The following is a 12,840-nucleotide window of genomic DNA, read 5'->3' on the forward strand; positions in this document are numbered from 1 at the left end:
TTCTGACATATTAAGGTTTGGTGTTTGGGAACTACCGGGAAGTCTCAATCAAAAGATCCGATTTAGGGGCGCCTGGGTGGCTCAGTCGGTTAAGCATCCGACTTTGACTCAGGTCACGATCTCGCGGTCCATGAGTTCGAGCCCCGCGTCGGGCTCCAGGCTGATGGCTCGGAGCCTGGAGCCTGCTTCTGATTCTGTGTCTCCCTCTCTCTCTGCCCCTTCCCCATTCATACTCTGTCTCTCTCTGTCTCAAAAATAAACGTTAAAAAAAAAAAAAAAAAAGATCCGATTTGGGTTTTATGAGGGCTTGGTTAGCTGAGCTGTGACAATGAACAGTTTTGCTGAAATTGGTACACACAGCCCACGAGCAAATACAACCAACATCTCATTAAATGAATTAATTTTTATTGCTATTTTATCAAGTTTAATATTTTTCTAAAAGAAAAACAAATCAGTTTACATATAGGAAAGTTCTAAGCAGACAGCTATAGATAATATAGCCGTTAGAAAAAAGAGCAGAGCTAAATAGGATGAAAACAAAAGCAGTAAGCAGCAATAAAATTAATACCTACACAAAACTAGCAGTGCAATAAGATTAGCTGAAAGCAGCTTTACGTTGAAAAAAAAAAAAGTTACTTAAATACAGAAATAGCACCTTACCAAAGAATTGAGCAATGTAAACTTGGTAGGTAGATTCAAGTATAAAAGTTCTCCCAACTCTTGTACCAGAATGAAAGGGTTTCACAAACCCTGGACAGTGTAGGGCACACACCTTCCCTCAGTGCCTACTCACAGCTGCGTGTCCTTAGCAGGGTCCCCAACAATTATTTCTTTTACTAAGTAATACAACGATAGACTCAAGATTGCCATTGCTTTTCCGCTTCTCCAAATACCCAAGTCTAGCTTAGCAGTCCATTTTCATCAGTTGCTCTGTAAGGAACATACGTTCTCCTGACAGACACCACCACCGCATCATTTTATTTTTTTTCTGTATCACGAAGCCACATGAAAAAGTGTGTCCCGGATACAAAAGGGATTAGTTCTCAGTTTTCTATTGCTGAATATGGTCACAGAGTCTTAATATTCTCATTTAGGGGGTTGGTTGCTCCTTAACACCCCTCAAGAACCGTGAACTCTCTGAGGTTTTTATGGTCATCATGTGAACAGAATAATAATTAAAAAAAAGGGATAGCAAAGAAGTTTAATAAGTGGCGAACATCCAAAAACAGTGAGGGGAAAATCAGATTGGGATGTCTTCCAAATGTAGACCTCTCAAGTGAAAATATTTTTGTGGACGTTCTTAAGTATGGTATATTTAAAAATGCATGTACCCTGTGCAGATATAGATGCTGTGTGTCCTGAAAAGGGCATATTTTTATTTGTTTCAGTAAAAGTATAAAACAAGTATTAGCTCATATTAGCTCAGGGTAATCATTACCAGGAAATTGTGGATGATTAGAACCATAATTTTATCCATTTAATGCTAGCAAAGATTGTAAAAAAGAAAAAAATGCCATGTTGTAAACTTTATAAGTTTAGTGTTGATAAAAATTTTATATAATAACAAATTTATTTAATCTGGCTATCTACCTCAAGTTTTCAAAAATCTCGTGGGGTAATAAGGCTAATATTATCCTGTAGTTAATATAAAGCTACTTTGCTCAGACTCCCAGAGTCTCTTAAATTAATATTTTTATTTCATAGAACATTTTATTGGGTCCAAAAATAATAAAATAGAACCCTACACCAAGATTCTATATCTAAGACAGAAGCTTAAAAAAGAAAGGGAAAAAGGAAGGAAGGGAGGGAGGAAGCCACTTACTGGAAGAGACAAGAATGAGGTACATATCAAAAAATCTAGGAATAAAAGAGCTAGTTTGGCTACTTGATGAAATCCTAAAGCAATATGGTTTAACAAACGAGTATTGCATAATTGTTTCCAGAATAGTATTCATGTTAGCACAATGAAATCCCTGCACTCACCACTTGTATTTTTCAGAAAAACTCTGAAAAATAACTGGTTTGCATACTCTTGGATGCTCAACATAATGTGTCCATTTTCCCTCTTACCCTTCCAATAATAAAGAAAAAAAGCAAAAGAAAAAATAAAACGATCACCTATCTTCCTCTATCAAGTTCCACATCATTAGCTCTTCAGAATTCTACCACAAGGTCCCATCCAGGTTCCAATTTTCCATATAATCACTTGCTACCATCCTGATTTATTCAATAAACAGCGATTCTTTGAAGGCCTCCAAACCTGATACTCTACGGTTAACATTTAAATAAAACACCCACGGGGCACAGAGTGAAGGGAACTGCACATGGTAGGATTTTTACAAATGAACAGTAAACACCTCACGGTTCACACGGGTCAGCTCTCAGGCTGCTGGCATCCCTCTTGGTTCTCGCGCCCAGACAGGGTTAGCACAGTTCAGTACAGCAAGGTGTGCCATTCACAGTTATTTTGGTCTTGACATTCTGTCATGCATATACATTTATCCACATTATTAGCAGGTTGTGAAGTAAGTGCAGGGCAAATCATAGGAAAAAAGTATAAACATTCAAGTCGTCATACCCTGAAAAAACATGTGTTTTGCTGTAGTTGTAAACTTTTTGCACTAAATCCCATTTCAGGAACAAAATAAATAATACCATAGGATTCACAACTGGAGTTGGCTTCCTGGTGAAGCCTAAGGAAGCAGTAGCTTTTTGAAACTGCAGAAAGGAAGTTTCTCTCACCACAGATCCATAGTCAGGGTGAGGGGAAATACATGCCCAGAACGCTCACCCTGGTTAAGTGCTAGACAGCTCCCCCTTCCCCCAGCAGAAAAACCACAAGGCTCCAGTAGCCTGTTCAGATCTACTTCCAGCAATAAGAGGATTCTTGAATCAAAACCACAGAAGTCAGTCGGTGCTTTCACTGTGACACCACGCACAGAGTCTGGACTCTAACTGGTACTGAATGCACAATTAGTAACAATTACTTTCCGGAAAACAGAGGATCCGTGATGATGGGCAGGTAACCAGAACCAGTGGGTGAAAGACAGAGGAAGGACGTGTGCCGAAGACCGGACGGCTTGCGTTCCGTTTTGCATCCAGCGTCAGGGCATCACCTGCGACAGGGAAGTTCAGGTGGTTTGATCCCGCCCCCGCCTGGTGAGGCGTGGGGTTAGTCAGCCCCGCTGCTGGGGATTTCGAGTCTCCTCTGTGCCGAGCTGGTGTTTCGTGACGGATTCCTCTCTCTTCTCCTAAGGACCGGGTCTCCTAGGCTGCCAGGCGTCTTGAAAAATGTCTCACGATGTGTGCGTCGGATGCTCTTGGGGGTCACTGGAACCGGTGACTGAAAAAGCAAATAAAAACAGCAGTGAGGTCCAAACTGTCCTCGATCTCTGAACTAAGTAAACCCTGTCCTGGCCTGCGTCATTGTGATCTTCGTGTAAGCGTTCTCTCCTTTGCACTTTTCTGTCACACTCATCTGGGTTGACCTTCCCAGCACTTACAACTGAAATTAACTTTGTTATTTCGTGTGCAGAAAGGCAGCCTAGCAAACAGGTTAGAAGGGTGCCACTGGCGCAACCAGCTGTGTGACCTTGGGCAAATTACTTAACCCATGTGTCCCTCAATGTTTTCATCCATACAACGGGGATGACAAAAGTGACGACTTCACAGAACTGCACGAATTAAACAAGATCATGTTTATCAAGCACCTTTTAGACCACACTGGGCAAACAGCAAGTATCTGCATCTGTTTCGCCGCTTTTTATTTACTTGCTAATATGTATCCTCTTGTGTTAAACGTTGATCTCCTTAATGTTCCCTCAAAGGACAGGGGCCTTTATCCTGTTTACTGGCATATCTTTACTGCCTGGATCAGTGCCTGGCACATAACTGGTGATCAGAAAGCATGTTATTACATTATAATCACCTTTAGAAACTGTTTATTTCAATGTCTAGCAACCCTTGTCAGCCTCTGACAGACTTGTCTAAAATATTTTTGGCCACAGCATAACTCTTCCTCTGTGAGAGAAAAGTAACCACTCTGAACAATGCCTAAGGCATAAGAGGAAATCAACACATACTTACTGACTGCTACAAATGGGAGTTTAGGGGGACATAGGGTATTGATGAATTTATATCGATTATAATAGTCTTATGTGTACATTTGTATACATTATATGTATCTCCTGTCTCCTAAACACTGCATTTTAAGAAATGACAGATGTTAAGAATCTTTGTGTTAGTATCTAGACTTCTGTTTCTCTCGATTATTTCTATAGCTGTACAACGAAAATTCAGGGTGGTCTCCTTTATTGATCTACTGAAATGAAAGCCTGGAGAAATCATCTGACTATTCAGCATTCCTCACAAATCCCCCCTGAACCATCACTCAAATAAGTCCCTCTAATTTTAAGGAACAGATTGACAACTAAAAATATTTCTGTCTTTAAGGCACAGCATTTCCTGCCTTAATATCTCCATGCTTTATAAAATAAGCAGATAACTCTGGGTCTACAGTGGAAGCTAGGAAGACCTTGACCTAGAGCCTCCGTCCTACAGTCATGTGACTTAAAGCTAATTAAAGGCAGGCAGACCCCATCACAGAGTGATGACCTTCCTGGGCTCACTTTAGGACTCACCTGCTGTAATTTTACTACAGAGACTGGATGCCCCCCATACATGGGGGATTCAGGCTGGATGGTGTTGTGTGATCTTGACATCACAGGGCTCAGGTTGAGTGAGCCTGGACACTGAAGCTGAGGGTCTGCGGAGGAGAGTGTCGATGATTTTGGATTAACCATGTTTGCAGGACCGATGAGAAGATGAGCCGTTGATCCGAGGCCAGGCAAGCCAAAATTCACAGGTCCCACATTTGGGATAGCACCAGGGGCAGAGGAAATTGGCCTGGGCATTGTGGGAGAATAGAGAACAGGAAAAGTGCCCAGCGTCGGGGATGGTAAGACCATGCAAGGAATGCTGAGTGATGGCAGCTGACCTGAAGGTGGCCCCACAGGATGGGGGGTCTGACTGCCAGATAAGAGCACATTGAAACCATTTAATCCTGAAACAGAAGCAGAACAAGGTAAGTCAACATAACAGGAAGATACCATTCCAGCTCACATCCCGCACGGCGCTTCCAAATGAGAAAGAACCCACAAAGAATGGATTCTGCCTGACCAGCCAACCCCCTTCCCGTGTTCTCCCCACCCTGCACTGCGTCTCCTCAGCAATGGCCACGAATGAGATCCCATAACCATCTGTGTGACAATGTGGTAGATGCCCAGGGCTACTGAGAGGGTCAGTTAATGTGAGTTCCACGTCGAGGAGGAAAATGAACTTGGATGGAAAAATTGTTATCTTTATTCTTACAAACTTCTAGCAAATTTATATTTCCCTCAACTTGGATCCTAGGCAACAAATCCGACAGTATTAATAGCACCTTGACTTTGTCACTAGTAAAAATTATTTTTTGTTTTGGTACAATTGGCTTCCCCTTATAATCCTATGTATTTAATAATTTTAAGCATTTGTAAACATTGTGAAGAGGAATCTACAGGCTTTACCAAAGTGTCAGTGGGTCCTTGGCCTAGAAAAAGCTAATAATCCCTGTGCTGGGCTGTCATTTTCATTCGGCAGGAACCAAGTCTGTTTCTTGTTCATCAATGTATCTGCACCACTGAGTATCATGCTTATGTCAGACCCTCAAAAAATATTTGCTAGTGGAATAAAGAACATTTTCTAGATAAGAGAACAATAAAAAAACACCTGCCTAACCTGTGAAGTGAATGGAAAGCTGAGGAAAATCAGTTAAAGTCTCTTTGCATTGAGAGCAGCTTTACGTACATGGTGCATATCTTAAAAATTAGGTATCTATTATGTTTCAGCTTTATTTTGAAATACTAACAGCACTTGAGTCTTTCTGTCAGGTCCTATTATCGAAGTGCTTCGGATGTATTATCTTATAAAATGTAGTTCAATTTTGAGAGCACCCCCATGGCATAGCAGCCATGGTTAGTGCTGCTTTACTGGTGAGGATGGCTGAATACTTCATGAAGACCGTAAGTGGCTTTGATGTCCAGCCCTCTGTCTCCAGACCTGGCCCTCGACCACAGTGAATGCTCAGTACCTCCAGATATGCGAGACATCGGCAGGCTAGCTGCACATAGTGGCCATGAGGTTCATGTTGTTCAGTAAACTGAACCAATGCCAGATTCAGCTGAATTATAAAAACAGAATGATCTTTTGAATTGTGCTTTTTTAGCAAATGAAGTTCAACGCATTAACAAAAAACTCACTTGCCCTAATTATTTTCCTAGTATCCTTCCAATTGGTGAAAACGAAGACAGCCTTTGCCTTTGGTTCACAGAGGGAGGAAACAAGCGGTTTAGAGTAAAATGGCTCAGAGGCTGTACACAGCATCACTAATGGGCTACTTCGGTCAGGTGACGTGGACGAAAATTTAAAAATCTAATTCATGATCTGACTACCCCAAGGGGCCCTAAGACAGGGTGACATCCCTTACCGGCTGGCGACTGTACATAAAGATACTGCAGCAAAGAGGGCTCTTTGGTGCTTTCATTTTCTTTTGAAGACTTTTCAACCTCTGCATCTCTTGAAGAATTTCCCCACTCGGAAGAAACGCAGCAGTTTGCTGAAGCCTTTCCCGAAGCCTGTTCTGCAGCAGAGAGTTGACTCTCCATGTGAATGTCTTCGAGGGGCGCAGATCCTCCGGGACCCAGGGTCTTGGGAGAAGCGATGTCTGTGGAATCTGAGGGTTTCTAAGCACAACCAAGCAGGAACCAGAAAGGCACGTAAAAATCCCAGTAGTACATTTCAAGAACAGCCTTCTCAAAATAGCTAAGACATAAGCAGAAAGGTCAGAGATCGCCATGTGCCATACTGCATCGTGTATGTGAGTTGTTTCGGTCACACTTCTAGGAATGGTGTGAAAATCAAGGACATGTCATGTGCTCCTGGAGGTTTAGGATTCTGAAGCACAGAAATGATGGAGTTTTAATAATGAAAAACTGGCCATGGTATTTACACTATGAAGTAAATTTCTGAGCTGCTAACGCATCCAGAGTGTGGATGCATCTTTTAGTGGCCCAGTATGAACGGCAGGATGGGCCCAAAGCCAGTCTTGGTTACCTAAGACATACCCCAGTCAGTCTTCCCTGCTGTTATGCAACCCCAGGCTATATACACAATTAGAACAATTCACTCTGGCGAGAGGGAGGAATAAAAGAGAAGGGGTCGTAACTAAGGTACTGATCTCTATGAGTCTGGCTGACCCACCATGGACTGCTGTCATGACCGTGCTTCTGCTCTCACAGTGTTTTACTGGTCATATCTCATTAACCTTCGAGGGCTACTTTGTGAGAGATACGAACAGCTCACATTTTTGCTCCCTTCACTTTGTAGCTGGGGAAACAGGATCTCTGAACAGGGATGAGAACAGACACAGACACTAAAAGCCAAATAGCACCTGTATTCCTGACTCTGAGACTCTGGTGCCTCCTGGATTACGGTGGCTATTTCAGTGATCTCAACTTGTTTGAAAACAACAACAACAACAAAAAAAACCAAAAACAAACCCAGAAAGTATAGAAAAAGGGAGGAGATCTACAATCATGTTAACGGTGATTGCCTCTATGTGGAAGGATTATGGGTCTTTCTTTTCTATTTTTCATATATCGTTTAGCATTTTATGCAAAGCAGGAGCTTTATAGAAAGCACTTGTTTTTTAAAATTTTTTGAGTGAGTCTGTGTGCATGCATGCATGCGCTGGGGGGAGGAGTGAGGCAGAGAGAGAGGGAGAGAATTTAAGCGGGATCCATGTTCAGCACAGAGCCTGACGTGGGGCTTGATCCCACGAACCCTGAGATCATGACCTGAGCCAAAGTCAAGAGTTGGATGCTTAACTGACTGAGCCACCCAGGCGCCCCCCAAATCGCTTTTCTTATGGTACTACTTTATGGCAAGACTATGGGAGAGCCAGTCCCAGGCTTAGTTATACAAGTGATACACAAAATACCTTCCATTCCAGACTCAGTAGCTTATTAGTATCTGTGTATCTTTACTGGGAAGGAATTCTGGGTTAACGGGATGTCACTAAACATGTCCCTCCCTCCCCAAACTCCCTTACCTTGGGCATGACAAGGGCTAGAGGGCTGTCATCATAGTCCCTGCTCTGTCTTTTAGTGGCTGGCTCCTCCTCTTGAGGCTTCCTCTCCTCACCCAGGCGCTTCTGAACTGAGGGTGTGGGTGACTGCTCTGATGCTGTGACCTCCAAGCTTCCACCGTCCCTCTCCGACCCTGAGCCTGACCCTGGGGACGGTCCCTCCTGTAGGTTCCCATACAGCATGAACAGTGAGGTGGAGGGCACGTACACCAAGGGCTGGCCGGTCAGCAGGGCTGGCTTTGGCGTTTCCCCGTCTGAGGCGGCAGAAGACGGTGAGACACCCGCTTGTGCATTCAGACCATTCTGCATGGAGAAGGACTGCAGGTCCGTTTGGGCCACAGAAAATACTTGGTGCGCTAAAGGATTAACACGATATTCTGAGTCAGCAGACAGGGTAGGGGAAGGAGCAACAGGGTCCAGGCTGCTTGACGGAGGCATCACTCTCTTACCGGCAAAGGCCTTTCCCCTGAAATGAAAAGAAACATAATGGGTCTCAACAAGTTATCGTGTTCCACCAGCTCCTGATTCTTTGCCTTCCTCCAGAGAGATGTACCAAAGCAGAAATGAGATAATGCTGCTCATGCTGCTACTGAAGTGTGCCCCTTGAGCACCTATTAGCTAATCCCAGAGGCAGGGGCCCATGTAACGTGGATAGATGGTTAGGGATTGGGAGGGCCGCCTTTGAGGGATCTCCGGTTAGAGCTCAGACTGGCTCCTCCCCTGCTTCTTCTATATCTAATAGTTATCAGTTAGCATAATATTATAATTGTTTTACATAATTATGATAATGATAGCTCTCTGCCACCCGTTTATGAGACTGAAGCTCAGAGGCTCATCAGCCTACTGAGGGTCACCCAGCTCTAACGTGATGAAGCTGGGCCTCACACTAGGCACTGTATGACATTCTGGGTAGATAGCAAAGACTGGACCAGAGTTTATTCATTTATTTATTATTTTTTATTTTCATTTATTTTTTTAAAGTTTGTTTATTTTGAGAGGGAAAGAGAGAGAGAGAGAGAGAAGGAGAGGGGCAGAGAGAATCCCAAGCAGGCTCTGCACTGACATAACAGAGCCCAATGCAGGGCTTGATGTCACAAACTGCGAGATGGTGACCTGAGCCGATATCAAGAGTCGGACGCCTAACTGACTTTAGCCACCTAGGTGCCCCCAGATCAGAGTTTCATTTAAAGGATACATCTGGTTTGTTTAAAATCCACTGTGACATAAATGAACTGGGCAGTGAGGAAATAAAGTTACCTACTAAATTATTTTCTGCCATTCTTGTCCCGTTCTGTTCAGTATCACAATTTTTAGGCAGAACACATGAAAAATTAACCCCCATTTAACATATGAGATTATAAACAATGTCTGGGCGTTTTCTATGGAAAAATGTCTAAATATTAAAAAACATTTATATTTCTAGTCTATTTTTGGAAACAGGTGAAGAAAATCCTTTTAAGACTCCTCTAAGAGGGGCGCCTGGGTGGCTCAGTCGGTTAAGCGTCTGACTTCGGCTCAGGTCACGATCTCGCGGTATGTGAGTTCGAGCCCCGTGTCGGGCTCTGTGCTGACTGCTCAGAGCCTGGAGCCTGTTTCAGATTCTGTGTCTCCCTCTCTCTGACCCTCCCCCATTCATGCTCTGTCTCTCTCTGTCTCAAAAATAAATAAACGTTAAAAAAAAGGACTCTTTTAAGAACTAATCAGTAGGACCTATTTTGCCCAGTCTTGTTGTCTGTGTGCTGAAGTTAAAATGGAGGGCACCGGGCTGCAGAGGTGAGTGTATCTGTCCGACCACAGCCTGAGTGATCACTACTACTTGGCTGTGAGAAGCTCAACATGGCCATGCTGAGTCTATCACTCACCGTCCTCCCTCTGGTCATCCATCCTCAACCTGTCTACCTCCACCAACAACAGCACCACCGTCTGAGATCCAGGTGTTCTTTGTGATGTCTCTCTACTTCGGTGAGTCTTGCTCACTCACCTTCTTACACTGATTTCTACTCTTCCGTCTGCAGCTGACACAGCTCAGATCTGCACCATGACACAGCAGAAAGGCTGCAGGTGCTGAATCCCACCTGCTTAATAAAAGCGGCCAGAGTGCTGTTCTCCATGGAGTCTACATAGTTCATTATTGTCTGTCTCATAAACCCAAACTCTTCCACCTGGCTTTCAAAGCTCTTTGCCAACCTGACCTATTCACCTCCAACACCCCAAGTTCTTTTTACGAATGATGTTTCCCTTTACTATCCTATTTGGACAAATCATTACAGCTAAACTAATCAGCTTAATGTCCCGGTACTCCCTGACCCCACATCATAATCTGTTTCTTCCCAAATTTGTCCTTAAAAACCACTCTCATTCCCTCATTAGCACTTCCTCTGCTTCTTCTGATAATACGTGATTTTCTTCAAAATCAGACCCAAAATTTGAATCAAAGAGTCTGGGTTTGAATCCTGGGTTTGAATCAGCACTGTGACTTTGGGCAAGTTATTTAACCTCTTTGGGTTTCCATTTCCTTTCTGTAAAATGAAGAAAAAACAGTACCCACCTCAAACGTTTGTTATGATTAGATGAGTTAATATATATAAAACTTTTGGAACAAGATCTGGTGGTTCATAAACAAAGTTATCTATGGTAATGACAAAATGACTCCTGGAGCTCCAATCTTCAGTCCTCAGTGCCATGTTAGTAGTGGATTGTCTTTTCTCAGTGTATTTGTTTTTATTTTTTCCCATAAGCTTTCATTAGCATAGGGAATCCATTCTTCCTACTTTTGTGTCCTTGATGCTATATCCAGAACAGTGTTAGGCACAAAGGGGAAACAGAAAATTCTTTTTTTTTTTTTAAGTATTTATTTATTTTTCAGAGAGAGAAAGAGTGTGTGTGTGTGTGTGTGTGTGAGTAGAGGAGAGGCAGAGTGAGAGGGGACAGAGGATCTGAAAGTGGGCTCTGTGCTGACAGCAGAGAACCTGCTATGGGGCTTGAACTCACAAACTGTGGGATCATGACCTGAGCCAAAGTCAGACGCACAACCAACTGAGCCACCCAGGCACCCCAGAAAATTCTTAATAAACAAATGGCTGACTTCTGAGGAAGACTGCTAAATTTACCTTTTGATGGGTTGCATTTCAATGTGTTCAAAGTTAACACCAGAAAATAGAAAAGAATACACTCAGAGTTTTTAAAAACTACTTACTGTGAACTGTCTTCTATTTTCTGTCGGTAAACAGCTGCCAGACTTCCAATTTCTAAGGAGTAGCCACCTGATCCTAAAAAGGAAATTAAAACTCTAACAAAATATGGCAAGAGACTTACACACACCAATTATATATAGTAGGATTCATTATTCACAGCTCAGGGATTATAAGATTATCTCAAATCTGTTCTGGTTTTGATTCAAAGAGAGAAATTTCCAGAAGCTAGCTATTAGTGGGGAGTTCAGGTCTCATCAATAATTAGAAACAAAACAAAGAAAACAAGTGTTGCTTTGTAAACCTGATGAATGTCTGAGATGCATCAAACAGACCCAGTTGGCAAACCAGTGGATCTTCATGGCTGACTAGGATGAATTTCAGGCACGGAGCCATGTTCATTCCCTGTGAAGTCAGCAACTCTTTTGCCCTCAACCATCCTTTTACTTCAGGTAAGTGAAAAAAAGGGCATGGCCTAGAGTCAGCTCATTTTAAAATGCCTGGGTAGGGTGACTGTTACATGACAGCTGACGGAGTCCACGGAATAAGAAAAGGCATATACCTTGTTCTTCTCTATAAGGGCTGCTGGGCTCTGAGTTCACTTTCCTCTGGATCCTCTCAGAAGCCTGAACTGTGTTAAAAGAACCATGTCGAGCCAGCCTCTGTTTTGCACAGACTTGAATCTGGCCATATGTTTCTCTTTTCAATTCTGGTAAGACAGATGCAGAAACATCCACTAGTTCTTCATCTAAATAAATGAGAGAATTGGTAGTGTTGTTATATAGCTATAATTCAGGATAATTTTAGCCTTTTTAGAATATAGCTTTGGGAGCCTGTAATTGTAATGGAGCTATCCTATAAATTAAAAACTAAGACAATCAAAGGAATTTTATGAGCCTTGTCTCAAACCCCAATTTCTTTAGATGTACTAATTTTTTTAAGAGTTAGTAAAAGACTATAAAGTGAGACCAAATTCATATATGTTCTAAAATTATCCCAACTGCAACAAAAGTAGAGCAAAATGTTCTCCAACCCAAATTAGAACGGACCTGACATTTCAGATGCTTTCTTTGGGCAGAGATATCAAAGGAAAACCCAACCATGCTCAGCCCAACACACATATTTAGAGATTTTAACATTAATTGGGATCAGCCGCTTCTGCCACAGCTCTAGGGCAATGAGTATACGAATCTCTATTTTCTATTATGTTCTATTATGTCTTTCTTAGGCAGTAGGAGGCTCAGTTACTAAGTGACCAAGGGAATAAGGTCAGCAAAAACGTCATGGTTGAAGTGCTGCAGAACAGTGAGAATAGAAGGGCCTTGGAGGCCCATTTTTTTGCTTAAAGAGGCTGTGTAAAATCAGGACAAAACTTCCTGTATAGAGCCAGGCCTATGTTTCTACATAGAAATAGTCCCTGTTGTTTACTCATTCCCACCCTGTTCATCTGTGTGATTTTTCTTTCTA

At 42.6% G+C, this 12,840-nt stretch overlaps 1 protein-coding gene across 2 annotated transcripts in view; it reads right to left on the bottom strand.

Annotated features, from left to right (window-relative positions):
- Positions 1-420: 420 nt before the first annotated feature.
- Positions 421-12,840, bottom strand: part of E2F7 (E2F transcription factor 7) — a 39,941-nt gene continuing 27,521 nt past the window's right edge. Inside the window, exons 8-13 of one of the 2 annotated variants that reach the window (XM_015063647.3) lie at positions 11,936-12,121; positions 11,379-11,451; positions 8,147-8,648; positions 6,524-6,779; positions 4,641-5,062; positions 422-3,343 (exon numbers count right to left, since the gene is read on the bottom strand). In XM_015063647.3, the coding sequence (XP_014919133.1) occupies positions 3,173-3,343; positions 4,641-5,062; positions 6,524-6,779; positions 8,147-8,648; positions 11,379-11,451; positions 11,936-12,121 (1,610 nt within the window). In that variant the 3' untranslated portion in view covers positions 422-3,172. Of the gene's footprint in view, positions 3,344-4,640; positions 5,063-6,523; positions 6,780-8,146; positions 8,649-11,378; positions 11,452-11,935; positions 12,122-12,840 lie in introns of both variants that reach the window. The other variant, XM_027071196.2, reaches the window with a different exon arrangement.

This window comes from Acinonyx jubatus, chromosome B4 (assembly GCF_027475565.1).
Source record: "Acinonyx jubatus isolate Ajub_Pintada_27869175 chromosome B4, VMU_Ajub_asm_v1.0, whole genome shotgun sequence".
NCBI lineage: Eukaryota > Metazoa > Chordata > Mammalia > Carnivora > Felidae > Acinonyx > Acinonyx jubatus.